Source organism: Paramisgurnus dabryanus, chromosome 13 (genome assembly GCF_030506205.2).
Source record: "Paramisgurnus dabryanus chromosome 13, PD_genome_1.1, whole genome shotgun sequence".
Classification (NCBI taxonomy): Eukaryota; Metazoa; Chordata; class Actinopteri; order Cypriniformes; family Cobitidae; genus Paramisgurnus; species Paramisgurnus dabryanus.
The window spans coordinates 1379555-1397135 of record NC_133349.1 but is presented as its reverse complement, the minus strand read 5'-3'; the positions used below and the strand labels follow the sequence as shown (position 1 = coordinate 1397135).

At 36.6% G+C, this 17581-nt stretch overlaps 1 protein-coding gene across 6 annotated transcripts; it reads right to left on the bottom strand.

The window, feature by feature from the left end:
- Nucleotides 1–55: 55 nt before the first annotated feature.
- tppp (tubulin polymerization promoting protein) lies at nucleotides 56–17019 on the bottom strand. 6 transcript variants are annotated; one of them, XM_065299032.2, is made up of 5 exons: nucleotides 16898–17019; nucleotides 10417–10494; nucleotides 9803–10135; nucleotides 5361–5514; nucleotides 56–3124 (listed from the first exon to the last, which is right to left on the bottom strand). In XM_065299032.2, the coding sequence occupies exons 3-5, from the start codon at nucleotides 10129–10131 to the stop codon at nucleotides 2915–2917; spliced, it is 693 nt and encodes a 230-aa protein (XP_065155104.1). In that variant the 5' UTR covers nucleotides 10132–10135; nucleotides 10417–10494; nucleotides 16898–17019; the 3' UTR covers nucleotides 56–2914. The 6 variants fall into 6 exon arrangements, with proteins under 6 accessions (XP_065155104.1, XP_065155105.1, XP_065155102.1 ...); XM_065299033.2 differs by having other exon boundaries at nucleotides 9803–10132; XM_065299030.2 differs by lacking the exon at nucleotides 16898–17019 and adding an exon at nucleotides 13435–13592.
- Nucleotides 17020–17581: the final 562 nt, after the last annotated feature.

Sequence of the window (17581 nt, the reverse complement as noted above, 5' to 3'; positions counted from 1 at the left end):
GTGACAACTAGCCCCGGTGACGTTCAAGTCACATGCATGGAAAGAAAAAACAAGAACCAGGCAGTTTGTTTTTATTTAAGACAATGCTACAAAACAGTGACACGTTAAAACAGGTTTTTACCATCACCACACTGTAGGACATGCATATCAAGATACTGTATAACATTTTAAAAAGTTATTTATAAAATGAGACCGTATTGTTTCTCCAAACAGATGGTTAACAACAGTATTTGGCATTAGGCACACAAATCACGTTAAATACGACAACAGAGTCACTTTCTTTGACATGTTTGATAGGAACCGTATGCCACATTTCTTATCTGAAAATAGATGTTCTGTAGAAGAATATGTCTGTACACTCTTTACTCGTCCCTTTTAACCTTCAGATGAATGACATATTCGGGTTCCCACAGTCATGAGCAATCTAGGCCTGGTCAGAAATGTCCAGAATAAATAAACTTAGATAAACATTATTTTAATTTAAATAGATTTCATTGGTTATTGATTAAATCTCCTCAGTGATTTCTTTCACAAATTCTTGTTTTAAAGTCAGTTCTTATCAATGCATTCGACATAATGCTTCACAAATCAATCTGAAAGATTCATTAGAATTAAAATGTTTAATTTGTATCCAGTAATCACAAGTGATTTATAAATATGCATTGATCAGAAACTGTGGGAACTCTGAATGCTGGCTGTTGTCCATTGTGTTGACTGTATGGCAGTGTGTTTATAAAGATCTCTGGTACAGTAAATGTATTCATGTAGATTTAATACTGTTAGTTACTGCATGTCATTTGGCTAGAGGATTTCTCTTGTAAACATTTTTTTGTAGGCAGAAATATTTCACATATTAAAAAAACACAACAAAGTGCTTCGATATGACATGTTAGATATATAATAACAGTGCTTTTCAAACCAAACATTTACAGCAGAATACAAAATACCTTAATGTTAAACTTTGACCTATTTAAGCAGGCCAAGATACAGTTTGTATCTGATGTGATTTCTTTTGGGGGGGATAAATCTGTAAAATTGGATCTAAACATGTTTAAATGTGTTCAATGAAGTTGGCAGCGTATTAAAGCTGCGTTTTGCATGATGTACAGATTCTGTGTGAGTCTAAAAAATAGTGTTAAAAAGCTTAAAAACTACTTCAGATTATATTTAGGTTTGGTCAGAAGTATTTTAAAAATATATATGACAAATTGCTTTACTGTTTCCTTATCTTTGTAAGTTACTTTGGATAAAAGCATCTGGTAAATGTAAGTTTTAAATGTAAAAGGTATTGTATTGAAGCAAATATTATTAACACCATGTGACAAGAAAGACCTGCGTTCACATAATCTAGTTAATAATCATTCCACAATTACCTGAATACAACACAGAGTATTGTTTATGCCATTATAATGTTAAAAATAGTACATAATTATGCCATAAACTTCATACTAGATTAGAAAAACCATCAACAACACTAGATTTACAATCCTGAGCACCACAGTCTTTGTTTTCTCTATCAAATTAATACTTTAGGAGGACTGGACTTTGCATTAGGTTACTTATCCAAGAGATTTTTTACTGCCGCTGTCCCGTGAGTGAGTTTACTTCAATTTTTTTTTTAATGTAAATTTTAATTTATCATGACAAACTATATAATTGGCAAGATCTAAGTTATGAACAAATGTAGAACATAGTTACAAATGTAGTTTTCATATTTCAAACCCTTTTAGCAGAAATAATAATAATGCAGTGCCAGTCATTTATTAATTTGTGACACGAGTATGGGACAAACTGTTGACACCTAGTGGCCATTGTTGGTAAAACCACTAAAGGTGTGAAATTTTTTGTGATAATTTGATGTTTAAAATATATACTTTATTGCATTATTTTTATTTATTACAATAAAGGCAAACTGCTATAACAATTTTTATTTGATGGCCATAGGTCTGTTAAAAGTGCTATATAAATGCAGTCCATATACCATTTTAATATTTTCACCTCTAGACACTTTAAAAACTTTAAAGACCAAGATTAGGCTTCTAGACCAAACAAAAGCCAGAGTTACATTAATTTAAAGGTGTACATCACCTTTCACCCCCACTCAAAAAGGGCTGTGCAGTTAAGGGATTAAAATCTGGATAATCTTTAAAAAATGAGACCCATTTTATAACAAGAAAGCGGTGCAAACAGTTATTAAAATCTGTAATATATTATATATACTAAATAAATTATAAGCAATTATCTTAATGTTCAGTGTATCATCCAAATTAAAATAAACTTGGGCTTGAAGCATATACGCAATCATATGCATTGAATGAAGCTGAAGGGGGCGCTGTAGCAAACATCCGCTAAAACGATTTATCTTTCAGCTCATGAGCAACACTCTGTGGAGAATCTTGTTCAAGAAGTAAATTAATGTTAGTTAAACTGTTAACATGTTTATAGGTAACTCAACAACCCATTTAACTACTGAATTTTGCTGCAACGAATGCAAGAGCGCATGCATGCAGGTACTGTATGTTCAACACATCACAAATGTCAAGCATTTACGTCAGTTTGTTTCTGGCCTTATTCTGCTGAAAGAGATCACAAAATGCCAAATGCTCCTACAGTATATAAACATTTCATTAACACGACAGATTATCAACACAAACCTTCACAAGCTGAGCATGCAACATCGGAGTCAATATTGTTTCGTTCGGTTGGCATCATTGTGTCGGTGTTCTGCAATAATGTGCAGTTTGTTAGGAATGTACCAGCTGGTGACGTCTTGGTTTGGATGTAAACAGCATTCCAGTTAAAAAACACACACGTATAGGATGAGGGGAACACGATATGGATCTAATTCACAGACGTACCCTCAATGGGAAATAATTTTGTGCTTTACAGAGTCGGGTTTGTCTTCCGATGAATCTCACAGAGGTTTTTGAGGCGGCTTTCCTTGAACTTTCTTCTCGTATGAGCCCGCATGCTTGTATCCGGAGACGTAACCGGACTTGTCCACCATCTCCACGCGTCCGGCCTTACCCTTCCCGCGGCCCGTTTCATCAAAACGCTCCTTGTGAGAACCCGTGAACTTAGTGGTGTCTGTCAGGCGGGACACGGTTGGAGATGCCACGGCTCTCTACAGATGAACAAACACCAGGGACAATGTTTAGTATTTCATATAATAAGTGGCAGTGACGGCCAGTGACTTCTTTTTCAAGGATGCATGATATGAAGCTCGTCACGACATGTATTTAGCCTGTCATGTCAAAATGTGTGTTCAGCGCGTCATGTCAAAATATGTGTCTGCTGCAGACGCTTTGAAGGGGTTTATGATAAAAAAAGACACTCGCATTTGCCAAATACTCTCTTATAGGGCTGTACGATTAATCGTGCAAATGCGCATTTTCTCAATGAATAAATTTTAACTATATTACGGTGAAATCCCGGCACATCCCAAAGCCAGGCGGTGCTCTCGTGCAGAAACTCCCTTTGTGCCACAGAAGAAGTAGCATTGCAAACGCTATTCCAGGAAATGTCTATAAGGATATTTATATTACTGTTCTTCAAATTGTTTCAGGTATTTTCATGATAATAAAGAATATTTTGAATGTTTTTGTTTAACGAGTGTTGCTTTTTTAAATGCACGTTATAAACGACTGAGAGTCATAATGATTTTAGATTGTTAAGGACTTCGTACTGACCAAAACACCATAGTACACACACAAGCTGTGCATGAAACACAAAATCGATTTAAAATCGATTCTGAATCGATCACGTGATTAATCGTTACAGCCCTACTCTCTTAATCTCATGTGTAATCAGAGTTTACTGTTAAGTTAGTGTCTTGCGAGTATTTTGTGAACTTGAGCATCTCTTTTATCATAAAACATTTTGACGTGTGTGCAGCAGGCACTTATTTTGACATGATGAATGTGATTCACATGACGCAACGAACACATGTTTTGATGTGATGCATGACGCATACGATTCACATGACGCAACGAACACATGTTTTGATGTGATGCATGACGCATACGGTTCACATGACACAACGAACACATGTTTTGATGTGATGCATGACGCATACGATTCACATGACGCAACGAACACGTTTTGATGTGATGCATGATGCACATGGTTCACATGACGCAACAAACACATATTTTAATGTGATGCATGATGCATACGATTCACATGACGCAACGAACACATGTTTTGATGTGATGCATGATGCATACGATTCACATGACGCAACGAACACATGTTTTGATGTGATGCATGACGCATACGGTTCACATGACACAACGAACACATGTTTTGATGTGATGCATGACGCATACGATTCACATGACGCAACGAACACGTTTTGATGTGATGCATGATGCACATGGTTCACATGACGCAACAAACACATATTTTAATGTGATGCATGATGCATACGATTCACATGACGCAACGAACACATGTTTTGATGTGATGCATGATGCATACGATTCACATGACGCAACGAACACATGTTTTGATGTGATGCATGACGCATACGATTCACATGACGCAACGAACACATGTTTTGATGTGATGCATGATGCACATGGTTCACATGACGCAACAAACACATATTTTAATGTGATGCATGATGCATACGATTCACATGACGCAACGAACACATGTTTTGATGTGATGCATGACGCATACGATTCACATGACGCAACGAACACATGTTTTGATGTGATGCATGATGCACATGGTTCACATGACGCAACAAACACATATTTTAATTAGGGCTGTCAAAAGATTAATCGCGATTAATCGCATCCAACATAAAAGTTTGTGTTTACATGGCATATGTGTGCACTGTGTATAAATATTATGTATATATAAATACACACACATTCATGTATATATTTAAGAAATATTTGCACTTAAATACTGTATATACATTTCTATAATTTATATTATATATAAATATAAATATTTTATATATAAATATAACAATTTTTTCTTAAATATATACATGATTGGGTGTGTTTTTATATATAAATAATAATTATACACAGTACACACACATATGTTATGTAAACACAAACTTTTATTTTGGATGCGATTAATCGCGATTAATCTTTTGACAGCCCTAATTTTAATGTGATGCATGATGCATACGATTCACATGACGCAACGAACACATGTTTTGACGTGACGCACGATGCACATGTTTAACATGACGCAACCAACAAACATTTTGACAGGACAAACAATTTTTTATGTGCACCCCTTGGAAGAGAAGTCACCTGCCGCCCCTGATAATTGGGTAGATCATCTATCTACTTCACTATACAGTCAATGTTTATGCATTTATACAAGCAGTACATTACCGTGACTCCAGATATAACAGGCGATTTCCCTTCTATCAGTTTGTAAACCTCTAGTGCTGCGTCCTCGCTGCTTTTATCTTTAAAACGTTTCCTGGCCAACTCTCCCAGCGCTTCTTTAAACTGACTGTACGTGATCGTCCGGCCGGATTTATTCCTGGAAAACAATTCAACAAACAACACTGTTGTAACACTGATTGATACACTGTGGAAAATGTAGCATGAAGTTGGTTTTGCAATTTTAAGTTTTTACCTGTGATAAGTTGACATAACTTTTAAAAACTAGTTGAAATTGTTTAACTTAGTTGATTGGCAAAAATGCTGCATTTTTTTTACAGTGTACTTATTAAATAAAACACAACTGAGAAATAAAAAAAAAACTTGAATCTGAACATCTGCTTTCATTTCTTGAAAACGATTATTTGTAGTTTTAAGAGGCTCATTTATTTGTAAATTGCATTGGACAAAATCTAAATGAATGAATATAATGCAAAGGTATTTTGGGAAAAGTATGGTCTAAACAGCATGAGGTTGACAGAATGTTATTTTATGTTTGCATGGACACAGGAGCTGTAGTATGTGCTGTGAAAGTGTAGTATGCATTCCATTTGAATTGAGTTTCCAAGGAGAACAGACTACAATCTAAACACAGGCATGTGTGATAACACAAACATCTCAGCTCAGAGGACTTCAGTGGTTTATACGACTACAACCTCCAGTACACACATCTAACTAACTTTAAAGAAAATCGATTCAAACTATACACCATATATATTATCAAAATTGCTGATGGGGTTTTGGGGTAGGTTGCTATTTTTCTATCATTAACCAAACTGGGAACTAATAATTATAAGTTAGATATATAGCTGAAAGATTTCTAAATTTGATCTGTAACATTGCTAATTCTGTCAGTAAATAGTGACCATGAAGTTGTAAAGATTCAACGTATAACCTGCTATGATGAAATGAGAAGTCTCATAATCTAATGATGAGATTTGGAATTTAATTTCACTCATCAAATCAAAGTTTAATTTCACTCATGAATTTAAATCTTTGACATGATCTTGAAGATATAAAAATTATATATGACCCTGGACCCCAAAAACCAGCAGTGGCGGCAAGTGACTTCTCTTCCGAGGGGCGCGATTTCAAAATATGCATTCGTTGTGTCATGAACATGCATCATGTAAAAATATGTGCCTGCTGCACACGCGTCGAAAGGTTTTATGATAAAACTCACAAGACACTTACTTAACACTAAACTCTGCCAGTATCTGGCAAACACAAGCGTCTCTATTATCATAAACCCCTTCGAAGCATCTGCAGCAGGCTTGTATTTTTTGACATGATGCACATAAGTTTGTATGACATGCCGAAAACACATTTTGACATGACAAGCCACACACATGATGGGCTAAATACATGTTGTGACGAGCTTTGCATCGTGCACCCTCGAAAAAGGAGTCACCAACGCCACTGAAAACAAGTCATGAGAAGAAAAATAAATAAAGTTTATACATCTTTGGAAAGCCGAATAAGCGTTCCATTGATGTATGGTTTGTTTGGATAGGACAATATTTGGATATAACAATTTGAAAATTTGGAGGTGCAAAATTTTTGTTTTGTTTTGAAAATCGCCTTTAAAGTTGTGCAAATTAAGTCCTTAGCAACACATTTTACTAATGATTAATGCAGTTTTTATATATTTACCATAGATAAATTTACAAAATATCTTTATGGAAAATGATCTTTACTCAATATCCTAATGATTTTTGCCATTAAAATAATCAATAATTTTGATCCATACAATGTATTGTTTGCTATTTCTACAAACATACACGTGCGACTTATGATCACAAATTTTCACAGAATGTTCTTTACATTATGCAGAAAACAGAAAATGAAACGACTTTAGCTTAGTTTACACAGACTGGATCACATTTGACTGCACTACTACATTAATAAGAACTTGTGTCTTTTGTATTTTTAGCCACACACACACAGATGTTTGTATAGTTTCAGTAAACACATTCAGCACAACACTCATCTGTTTTAATCCCACTGTGCCTATTTTTATTTCCACTGTAAGAAAAGTGCATAGTAACACAAACACAAACAACTCTTAGTGAGGTGATAAAGCACCTAAACAAAGCTCTATAAAGCTTGTGGTCTCCCTCGACAACCTGCTGTCATAGCAACAAGTTTGATAAACAAGCCTCCTCGCCTCTTTGGCTTACCAATGCATCTGGTGATCAGTTTTGTTTGGGTGAACCATCAGAATCTGACTGCATGTGCTGATGTTCTCTCTCTCTCTCTCTCTCTCTTCATAAAGTGAAGTCTGAGTCCCATCTGATCTCATCTATCAGAAAATAAAGGGTCTAACCTGGTTCATGTGGAACCTGCGCCTTTAGAAAGCTCCTCAGAATCAGAATTAGGGATGCACTGATCAACCGATAAATAAATCATAACATAAACTCTTTTTCAGACGATCTTTTCTTTTGATATGACTGTGCATCTGGAATAATCTTCAAAAAAGTCTCCTTGGCTATGTTTGCATGCACAAAATTTTGTCAATCTGACTGAATTAAATCCAATTGCAGGTTAAGAGTGTACAGTTTACATGCACCCTTAACATTGCAATCTTATTAAAATGTTGGTTTACATGTACATTCTATTTAATCCTAACCAAACGGCTGTGCAAGCTCACAACAAGGGTTGCCAGATTCAAGTAACAAAACCATCCAAATGGACATTCAATACTAGTCCAAAAGCATCCCAATGACTATTCAAAACCAAAATACCAATAACTCATGAATGAATCCTTTCATCTTTAACCCGTTTAAACAGTCCCCAAATCTGAAGTCTGCTAAAAAACAGAGGACTTGGCAACGCAGCGCACAGCATCTCTCAGCGCGTTCACGCTTTATCTCTGGATAAATGTACAAAGTCAAAGTTAAGTTGGAGAAAGTTGTTCTTAAGAAACACTTTTCAAAGGCACAATACTATTTTATTGCTCTATGTAGATGAATGCTGCAGAATGTACCGCATGTGACCGCATTACATTTATAATGCCTTGTCATTGCCTTGCTATTGCATGTTTCTGTGACGAGAATCATGTGAATCATGAACAATTTTTCTGCGCATGTGCACAATATTTTTGCATCCGATTGAGAAAAAACTACGATTCAAGCGTGTACATGCATACTTTTCTCCTGATGATCGGATCACAGATTGGACTACACAACCCCTTTCAATACAATCCAAATTTGCCTCCGATCAACCTCAATCGTATTAGTTAATGTGTTTATATGAAGGCTTTTCAATCTGATTGAGCCATCAATACGATTACAGACGGATTATTTGGTTGTAACACTACAGTATGGTTTGGAAACAATTATGTTTGGTAGCACTAATGGCACAGAAGCAGCTTTAAATGTAGCGTGACTTTAACAAGCATCATTAACAAAAAGTACTTTTAATCTGTCACAGACTGCACTGCAATGATTGAAACAAACATACGACTCTTTATCTCTGTGACCCTCTGACACTCCAGACTGAAGAAAATCCCGCACACACACAGACGGATTTTTCATCTTTTGTTTTCCACTGGAAAACTAACAGCACACACAGGTTTAAAATGCTGCGATGCATGTGAGAAACATACACGTATACATGTATTTCTTCTGACGCTGTCTAGCAGAATAATTTTTATTCTCATCTGGCTAAAATAAATCTCCTCACTCCAAATGTATCTACATATGGAAAACTATGAAGAGATGTTATAATAAAGAGATCTATGGTTTTATTTCTGAAGGTCTGTATGCGGAGATGTCTCTGTATTAAGGTCAGATTAATAAAAGCTGGACTGCGTTCATGCAGAAATGACTCAATCTGGCCTGAAGTCATCGGGTTGTTCAGAATGAAAGGGTTGTGAAGGCCGTGCTAAATGAACAAACCTCCTTTCCATTGGAATTCAAAAACCAAATATAGAAAGAAATGCACACAGTTAACTATTTGTGTTCCACAGAAGATGGACAAGTCAATTGTCCTTAAATATTAATTTAATATCGGTTATCATCAGACTGTGGATTCAGATATAAGTGTTAATGTTGTGTCTGTGTCTGTAGTGTGACAGAGTTGCAGCCCATGATGTTGCCTTAGAAGGTCACCGCCTATGTAGACAGCAAAGCCGCTCACTAGAGTTTGGAACAAAGCCAACGTTTGCTTATAGTAGCGCAGAGACATAAAGTGAAGCAAATTTTACATGTCCCCAAAACATCTTACTCGACCCATTTAAATAAAAAATCAGCCATGAATTAAAGCGACTAGTTAAGAGCGATCTACTTGACCCATGAAACACTGTAAACTGATGTCACCTGCACAGCTTCATGAAGTTTGAAGTTTTATCTGCTCAGTCTTTAGAGGAGGTGCTGATGTTGACGTACTTGACTTTGGAGAAGACGATGTCCACGTCCGTGAGGGTGATGTCCTTCCCGTCAATGACGCCGCAGTCTTTACACAGTTTGGACCAGTTCTTGCCGTTCATCTCTTTCCCGGTCGCTCGCGTGTCTCCGTGAATAGCGAAGCGTCTGAAAGACTCCTCCAGCGCCGTGATCTCCACCGGAGTTCTTGACCCGGCGCCTCCGTCGCTCGTGCCGTTGGAGGCGGAGGACAAACGTTTGGCCGCATGCTCTTTAGACTGCTCGCTCTGCGACCTCATGGGTGAACTGTTGGGTAGCGAATGTTTGGCCGTCTGAACTTTAAACTCCTCCATGCTGCTGATGAAGAACATGAATGTTAAAGTTAACATCACTCTGGATTGTGAATTATTTGGGTAAAACCTCATTGAAGATGCAACAGAACAAACATGTTGTGATATCCACATATTGCCTTGGCAATGATTTCATTTTATTACTTAATTATTTGATTTTGATCTTATATGAAAGTATGCACACTTTGTCTACACTACAGCTCTGTAGATTCAGGTTATTCTGTTAAATAATAACTTAGTAAGTTGCATTATGGGATTAGGATTCTGTGTGAATTGGGATGTTCTCACCTTCTACTGATACTGCAGTTCAGCGAGTGTCCGTCAGTGTCCGTCGACTTCACGAGCTCACGTTGTCTCTGTATGCAACTGAAAGCACATAATAATCTGTCTGATCTTTGGGGTTAGAGTCCAATAATAGCATGCAAACTTTCACTTTCACGTTTCGCTTTAGGCCATGGTGATATTGTTACAGTAAACATCAAATCTAAATGAAAGAATAGTTCACCCCAGATAAAAAATAAGTCCATATTTAATTCAACCTCACGCAATCTTAGCTGTATATGACTTTCTTTTGAACGCATTTAGAGCTACATTAATATCGTGGCTGGACTCAGCTTTGTAATGGCATTGAATAGTGCCCGTCCATCCATCATCAGATAAAGGAATCCATATGACTCTGGTGGGTCTTTTGAAGCAAAATGTTTTGTTTGTGAGAGAAAATTATTCATATTTTGAGCTTACTTAGACCTTCTTTACACTGTCATTCTAAATCCGATTTTGGTGCATGTCAGATTGGAATCCAATCACATTGAACGGACAAAAACCGCATGAAATCCATTTTTTTCTAATCTGTTTCAGGCTACATCCAGAGGTGGTTTGAAATACGTTTCAAAACGCATTTCTGGAAATCCATTTCAGTCTGACCGCTCTAATCGCATTTGTGTAGCTTTTTGGATACATATTGAGTTCAGGTCACATAAACGCAACCCCAGCGTGACCTCTGGAACAGTCCATTCCTAACGAAATGATAGGGGTGTTTGGGAAAGTCCATGTATTGGGGAATATAGTTTCTACAACATCAGACTTCGAGGCAGCTTGTCCCACCAGTGTGACATCATTGCCATAGAAACTGCAGATAATCCAGAACATGGAAGAACACTACAGGACGCACAGATCGGATCTGAACAGTTGGGATACACAATATGGACAGTGAGTCTGTCAAATCGGATATGGACTGATAGTGTGAACAAGGTAAAAGTGATTGATACGCTGGGTTTGAATGTAAACACATCAACTGAAAAAATAGTGGGTCCGCATGGTTTTGGCTAGATGGGATACCGCTACAGCCTAAATCCTGTGGGATATTTGGCTTAGGGTTAGGTTTGGGGGTAGGAGTAGGATAAAAACAGCGCTGTATCCTGCAAGATTTCACGAGATTTTGGCCATTGTCCTTCTAGTCACAACACATATTAGGCTTGTTTCAGATGAACAAAATCTGCGCAGAACCGATCAACGGTGATCAGCGTGAGATGCATGCCGGTAAGAATTGTGTCGGAGGGCGGTCCGCCTTGCACTGATGTCATGCTGACGTATGTCAAAAACTCTCGCGAGCGCAGGGCGGATGTGTCGGATTCTGCAGTCGAGCGCAGTTGATCTCCACCGTCTGCGTTGACGAAAAGCAAAATGGGAAAAGACTTGCTGACGACACAGTTTAATGCTTATTGGCTCAGGAATGTCAGCTGATGACATTTTATTTCTAAAAACTCCACTTCCTGTAGTTTTTATAATTTTTCAACCTGTTCTTGACTTATGACATTTATATTTTTAATAAATTCCTTTAAACTTTTGTATTGGTGTTGAATTATTTATACTGTGAGCTGTTTATATTACACACAGAAACAAATTTGTATTACCACTAGACTTAGACTACATCCCAACATTTACTAAGTAGCCTTAGTTCACCTTTGTTGATTCTCCTTATAAACATCTTAATGTAAATGCATTTTTTGGTATTTCAGTTGCATCTATTTAATCTGTGAAAAAATACGCGAACGCAATCTCTTCTATTGTTGACCTTTGCAGTCCACAACACAGCGAGATTCATGAAGTGTCCGGCTTGCCTGCACTTTTTTCACTCCACTACTTCCCTCACTGCAGCTGCTTACTCTCACCGATATTTCAGGCGAGGCAAGGCGCATCTCAAACAAGCCTGTTTTATTAACACGTCAAAATAAGCTACTCAAGTCACCAGCTGTCTACAAAATCAGTAATCAACATATCTACCCAATCAGCACGAAGGCAAAAGCCTACATATAATCACAATCAAACTCACCTAAGGATTCTCTACAGTCTTCAGAATCCCTTCACCATCCTTCCTCCTTTTACTCAGCAGGTTACTCCCTAAACCTGGGAAGTACTCTGCATGCGGGCCAATTCCCAAGCTCATAGCCCTCCCCCGGACAGCACACCAAATAAGTTTACCAATTTAATCTATCAGTGTGAACTCGTGAAATAGTAAGATGTGATCCTGGATAAATTATAATTTTTTTGTTGGTCCTGGATCAACTTTTAATCAATGAAATCCCAAATTAGACTCCTCAAATAAGTCTAAAAAATAGTTTGAGAATAATTTTTTAAAAGCCTGTAACCCAACCCTAAACCAAAATCTAAAATACACCCTAATCCTAATTCTGCAATCATTCGGTTAATGAACAATGATGAAATCCCATTCACTACCGCTCAATATCAATCATTGCTTCTTGTGTTTCTCGTGACTGCGTGTTGTCACAATGCATATGACGACTTGTCACAAGACCTGAGGTTGAGTACACAATTGGGCTAATTTCCAACTATTATCAACAAATTTCCTTTTATAATACACGTTATTACACATTAAATATTGTTAAGTGTATATTTTTCAAATGTGACTGAAGCTCGTCCACTGAATGTAAACTATAAGCACGTTTCATCATGTCACTTGCAAACTAAACACTAATCACAAACAAATGTAGAGGTTAAATTACACATGAGAGCTTTTCAATATCTGTAAAATAATTGTTTCTCTTAGACAGCAATGAGACTAAAACAAATGGAAACTTAGTCGCATCTGTCCTCCAGATATTTCGACATAAAAAACTAAACAGTGATTGGTCGTTTCCCCTGTCAATCAGATCATTTCTTTCTCTGAAATATACATGAATCAAACTTTCAAGGAATCAAAGATCTGTCCTTCACTACAATACATTCAGCCAGTTATCTATCGGTAACTGTAACATGTTTTTCGATTCTCGTTTAATTAATTCTCACCTCCCTGATCCTCCCATGATGCACTGCAATGGCCCTGTGTTGTCATGGCAATGCACACGTCTACAACCCTCAACCCGCTCCTGATCGTCTCTCTTCTACATTCATGTAAAGCACTAACTCACAGTCTGGACTTTCACTAGCAGCTGTTGGGAGTGTCTTCACTTCTGTTTGTCACGTGTTTGTTTGTATCAGTGGAGACTGTGGACCATCATCATCATCTCGTTCTGAATCTGTCTCGACTCGTGCAGGGCAGAAGTCACTCCTCAAGTACAGTCCATGTACAAGAGGACCCTTAAAAATCCACTTGAAGATGCTGCTATTAGAGAGCATTGTTGTCTTTAACATCTCTTCAACAACTAAACAAACCTTCATTAATCCCCATCAATAATGATGGCATTCAGCTGAATGGCTCTATTGTGTAGTAATGTGTCAGTTTTGGCTCGTGTACTCCATGCTCACGGTGACATCTCCACCGATCACCGCTCTTAACTCATCATTCAAGTCAAATTCACTACACTAGTAAAACTAAAATATATAAAGCAACTTCTGTTATCCAGTAACATACATTCACTTCATTCAATCTGACATTGCAATAGATTAACATTTACTTTAATGTAGTGCATTCAAGGCATGTGTGTTCCCAAGGAATTGATCCTATGACACATTTGCACGCAATGCATACAAAACACTTGATTAAAGTTGGCATTTAAAAGATGTCTAATATCCATCCAAACACAGAACAGATGTCTAGTCTAAAATATGAGCCGTCAGTGAACGTCTAACTATGGCCCAAAAGTAAAGTAAAGATGAAATAAAATGAATGAAAGCAAACACCTAATAATCACTGTTGACTTTGCTCACATGATAGTATTAAATGCATCTCAAGTTATTTTGGCAAAAACAACAAATTCAAGATTATTTTGGCTATGAGTGGGTTACTCATAGCCGGACTAAATCAGATCTTCAGTTAACCTAGATGGTGAAATGATGGCTATTGCTCGCTGGGTTACTTTAGTTGTCATACAGGCTACATGAGGTCAAATCTGACTGCTCTGACAAATCATCAATCTCTCTTTCTGTCTCATTGAATGATGCTGCTTTTGGTTTGACAGATGTGGTTTTAAACTGTATAGAGAAGAGTCTTCCAAAATTATGTTTTCACATTTCACACAAAAAGTACATTTTAGTCTTTGGGTGAGCTGTTCTTTAAAAGCAAGAGTTACAATCCTTGCCAATGATAATTGTACTGTAGTTACAGTGATGCTTATAACAATTACATTAAAAATATCTTAGTCAATGATTATTGGGTGATTTTCACGAAATCCAGACTTAGAAGGTGTCCAGCATCAGATTTTTTTTTTAAAAAGCCCTTGAAGCCATTTTTTGCACATATAAGATTAAGGTCTGAATTTACTACAATTATTTTTAGAGGATTTAAAAAGTAGAATTATTTAAATTTTTTAGATTATCATTATCAAAAATTATCATTACCACAACAGGATATTACATTAAATATATGAATTTACCAACTCATGTTTTTGGTAATGAGAACTAAAACGTTGTCTAGGTACTTTTATCTGGAGAGAAAAAATAAGAATTGCTTACCTGGTAGCCATCTTGAGTGTCACAGTCAATTATGTCCCTTCCAAACTATTTTTTTTTAAATGTTAGTTCCTTGAGGGCTTAAAAAATGATTGAAAATTGTTGCGGAGGATGAGAATTTTTTTCTTGGACACATTTATATTCCTTATTATTGTCTCCACATTTACCAATGATCACCAAATAGCACATGTTTTTTTACTGTAAATGTTTATAGTATAACATGCAATGAAGCTTTTCATTTTTTAGATTTTTTAATTATAAATTTTCCATGTCAAAGAACCCAAATCCAGTTATGGACCCGTTGTGGTAATGACAATTTTCCCCTTAAATGTGAAAAAAAGTTGGTTTGTATGATGTCATTTAAAAACATTGTGCTAAATAGTACATGAAGAGATGTTTGTAACTGTATGCTTCTTATTTTGATACTCTTACTTTGCCTTTACTTTTCTATCAAAATGTTTCATGACACCTCATGAGTCTAATTTCACGAGAATCACCCTATTACACAATCTAAATACACACACAACTATGCAATCTGCTTTCAGACAGCAGTACAGATGGCAGACATGCAGTTCTGTATAACGCTTCAGGTGATTCGAGAGAGAGAGAGAGAGAGAGAGAGAGAGAGATGCACATAAATCTGTGATTCACCTTCTGGTCATGCACTGTGCAGATGAGTGCTGAGTGATAATAAACTGACCTATTTTAAACAAAACAAACAACAAAAACCTTTTTTATCTATGACCAAACAGCAAAGGAATTCAAAATGTCAGTGATATAAAAAGACTGCTGTACAGATGTGGGAAAAGAAAAGGAAATGATGCAATGAGTAAACAGTCAGAGAAACGGTAAGCAGAGGTAAATCAGAAGCAGCCGTGTGGATTCCTGATGATGTTGACATGATGTTTATGCTTAGCATATAGTATTTATACTGTGCACAATATGTCTGCACAGATGAACAGCGTACAAACACATTCACATCACTATGTGATATCCTGACTGAGTGATTCAGACCTGACCTGATGATTCTCCAGTATTCATGACTTATTCTCTACTCGGTATTAACATATGTGAGAAATATGCAGATATATCAGATTTATAAGTTGTCTCCAATAAGTCCTTACATTACACCACTTCAATAATAAGAATCTGAATGGCAGCAGCAACCCATGTGTCTCTGTATAGGATAAGGGCTATAGAGATTTCATTAATGATTGGATGGATGTTGTGGTAAATATATAATCAGAAAATACTGAATAAAACAGGTCAAACTAAGCTAATTTTACTATGTAGCAAACCTAATTTTCAGACAGACATATGGTAAAACTGAACCCCCCTAAGTGAGACAAGAAATCTATAAATTGATAAATATATGATGGCCTATACATACAGTACATAATCATATAATAATCTCATATTGATCATCTTATATTTGTGACATTTTTAAAAGTGTATTATTTCTGATCCACACGATTAAACGAGACTGATGTAATCTCTACATTATATACATCAGATCAGCATCACACAGACTGTTACATAAACTCTCCACGGCCATGTTCAGATGCACGTGATCATTGTTATTATGCATTTGTTTGCATTGAGCTGCAACACTGCGATCAAACGCGCAACAATGTTGCAAATAACAACAACAACACAAGCGCGCAATGACGCAACCCGATGCTCAAAACTGAAACCAAACGAAGCGACTTCCGCGTCAGAGCGAATTATTAATAACGCAAAACATCTCATCGATTTGTTTTCGATCATAAATAATAAACATCTAATGGCCACCACCTGCGTCAAACGCGCGTTATGTTAAAATGACAGGAGGAAAAACGCGCAACTGTAGCGCTCATCTTACCTGAATGCGGTTCCTCTGTCGCGTTCAGCGTCTAGAACATGTTCACACAGCACAGATCTGGAAGAAAAATGACGCGACGCTGAATGTGCGCTGCACTGTTGCGCGCGCGCGTGTGATGTCACTTCATACTGTACCAGACCATCTACATGGCTCATTCATTCAGTTACATATACAAATATAAATGCATGAGAAACATGAATCAGCTGATACTACTGTAAGCATTTTTGGAAACACCTCAACTGGTTTTATTTATTTGGAGATTTCTCTTGCACGTTTGGTTAAAATCTTATGGAAGCCCGTTTCCGCCATGTTGTAAATTTTTAAAAAATAAAATTCTGACTTTATATCTCAGAATTCTGAGTTAAAAAGTCAGAATTCTGAGTTAAAAAGTCAGAATTCTGAGTTAAAAAGTCAGAATTCTGAGTTAAAAAGTCAGAATTCTGAGTTAAAAAGTCAGAATTCTGAGATACAAAGTCACAATTCTGAGATACAAAGTCACAATTCTGAGTTAAAAAGTCAGAATTCTGAGATACAAAGTCACAATTCTGAGATACAAAGTCAGAATTCTGAGTTAAAAAGTCAGAATTCTGAGTTAAAAAGTCAGAATTCTGAGTTAAAAAGTCAGAATTCTGAGTTAAAAAGTCAGAATTCTGAGATACAAACTCACAATTCTGAGTTAAAAAG

Coding starts and splice junctions, on each gene's coding strand:
- tppp (XM_065299030.2), bottom strand. Junction 5,515..9,802: donor ATCGTCTTCTCCAAAGTCAA/GTACGTCAACAT, acceptor ATTGTTTTCCAG/GAATAAATCCGGCCGGACGA. Junction 3,125..5,360: donor CTGTTATATCTGGAGTCACG/GTAATGTACTGC, acceptor GTTCATCTGTAG/AGAGCCGTGGCATCTCCAAC.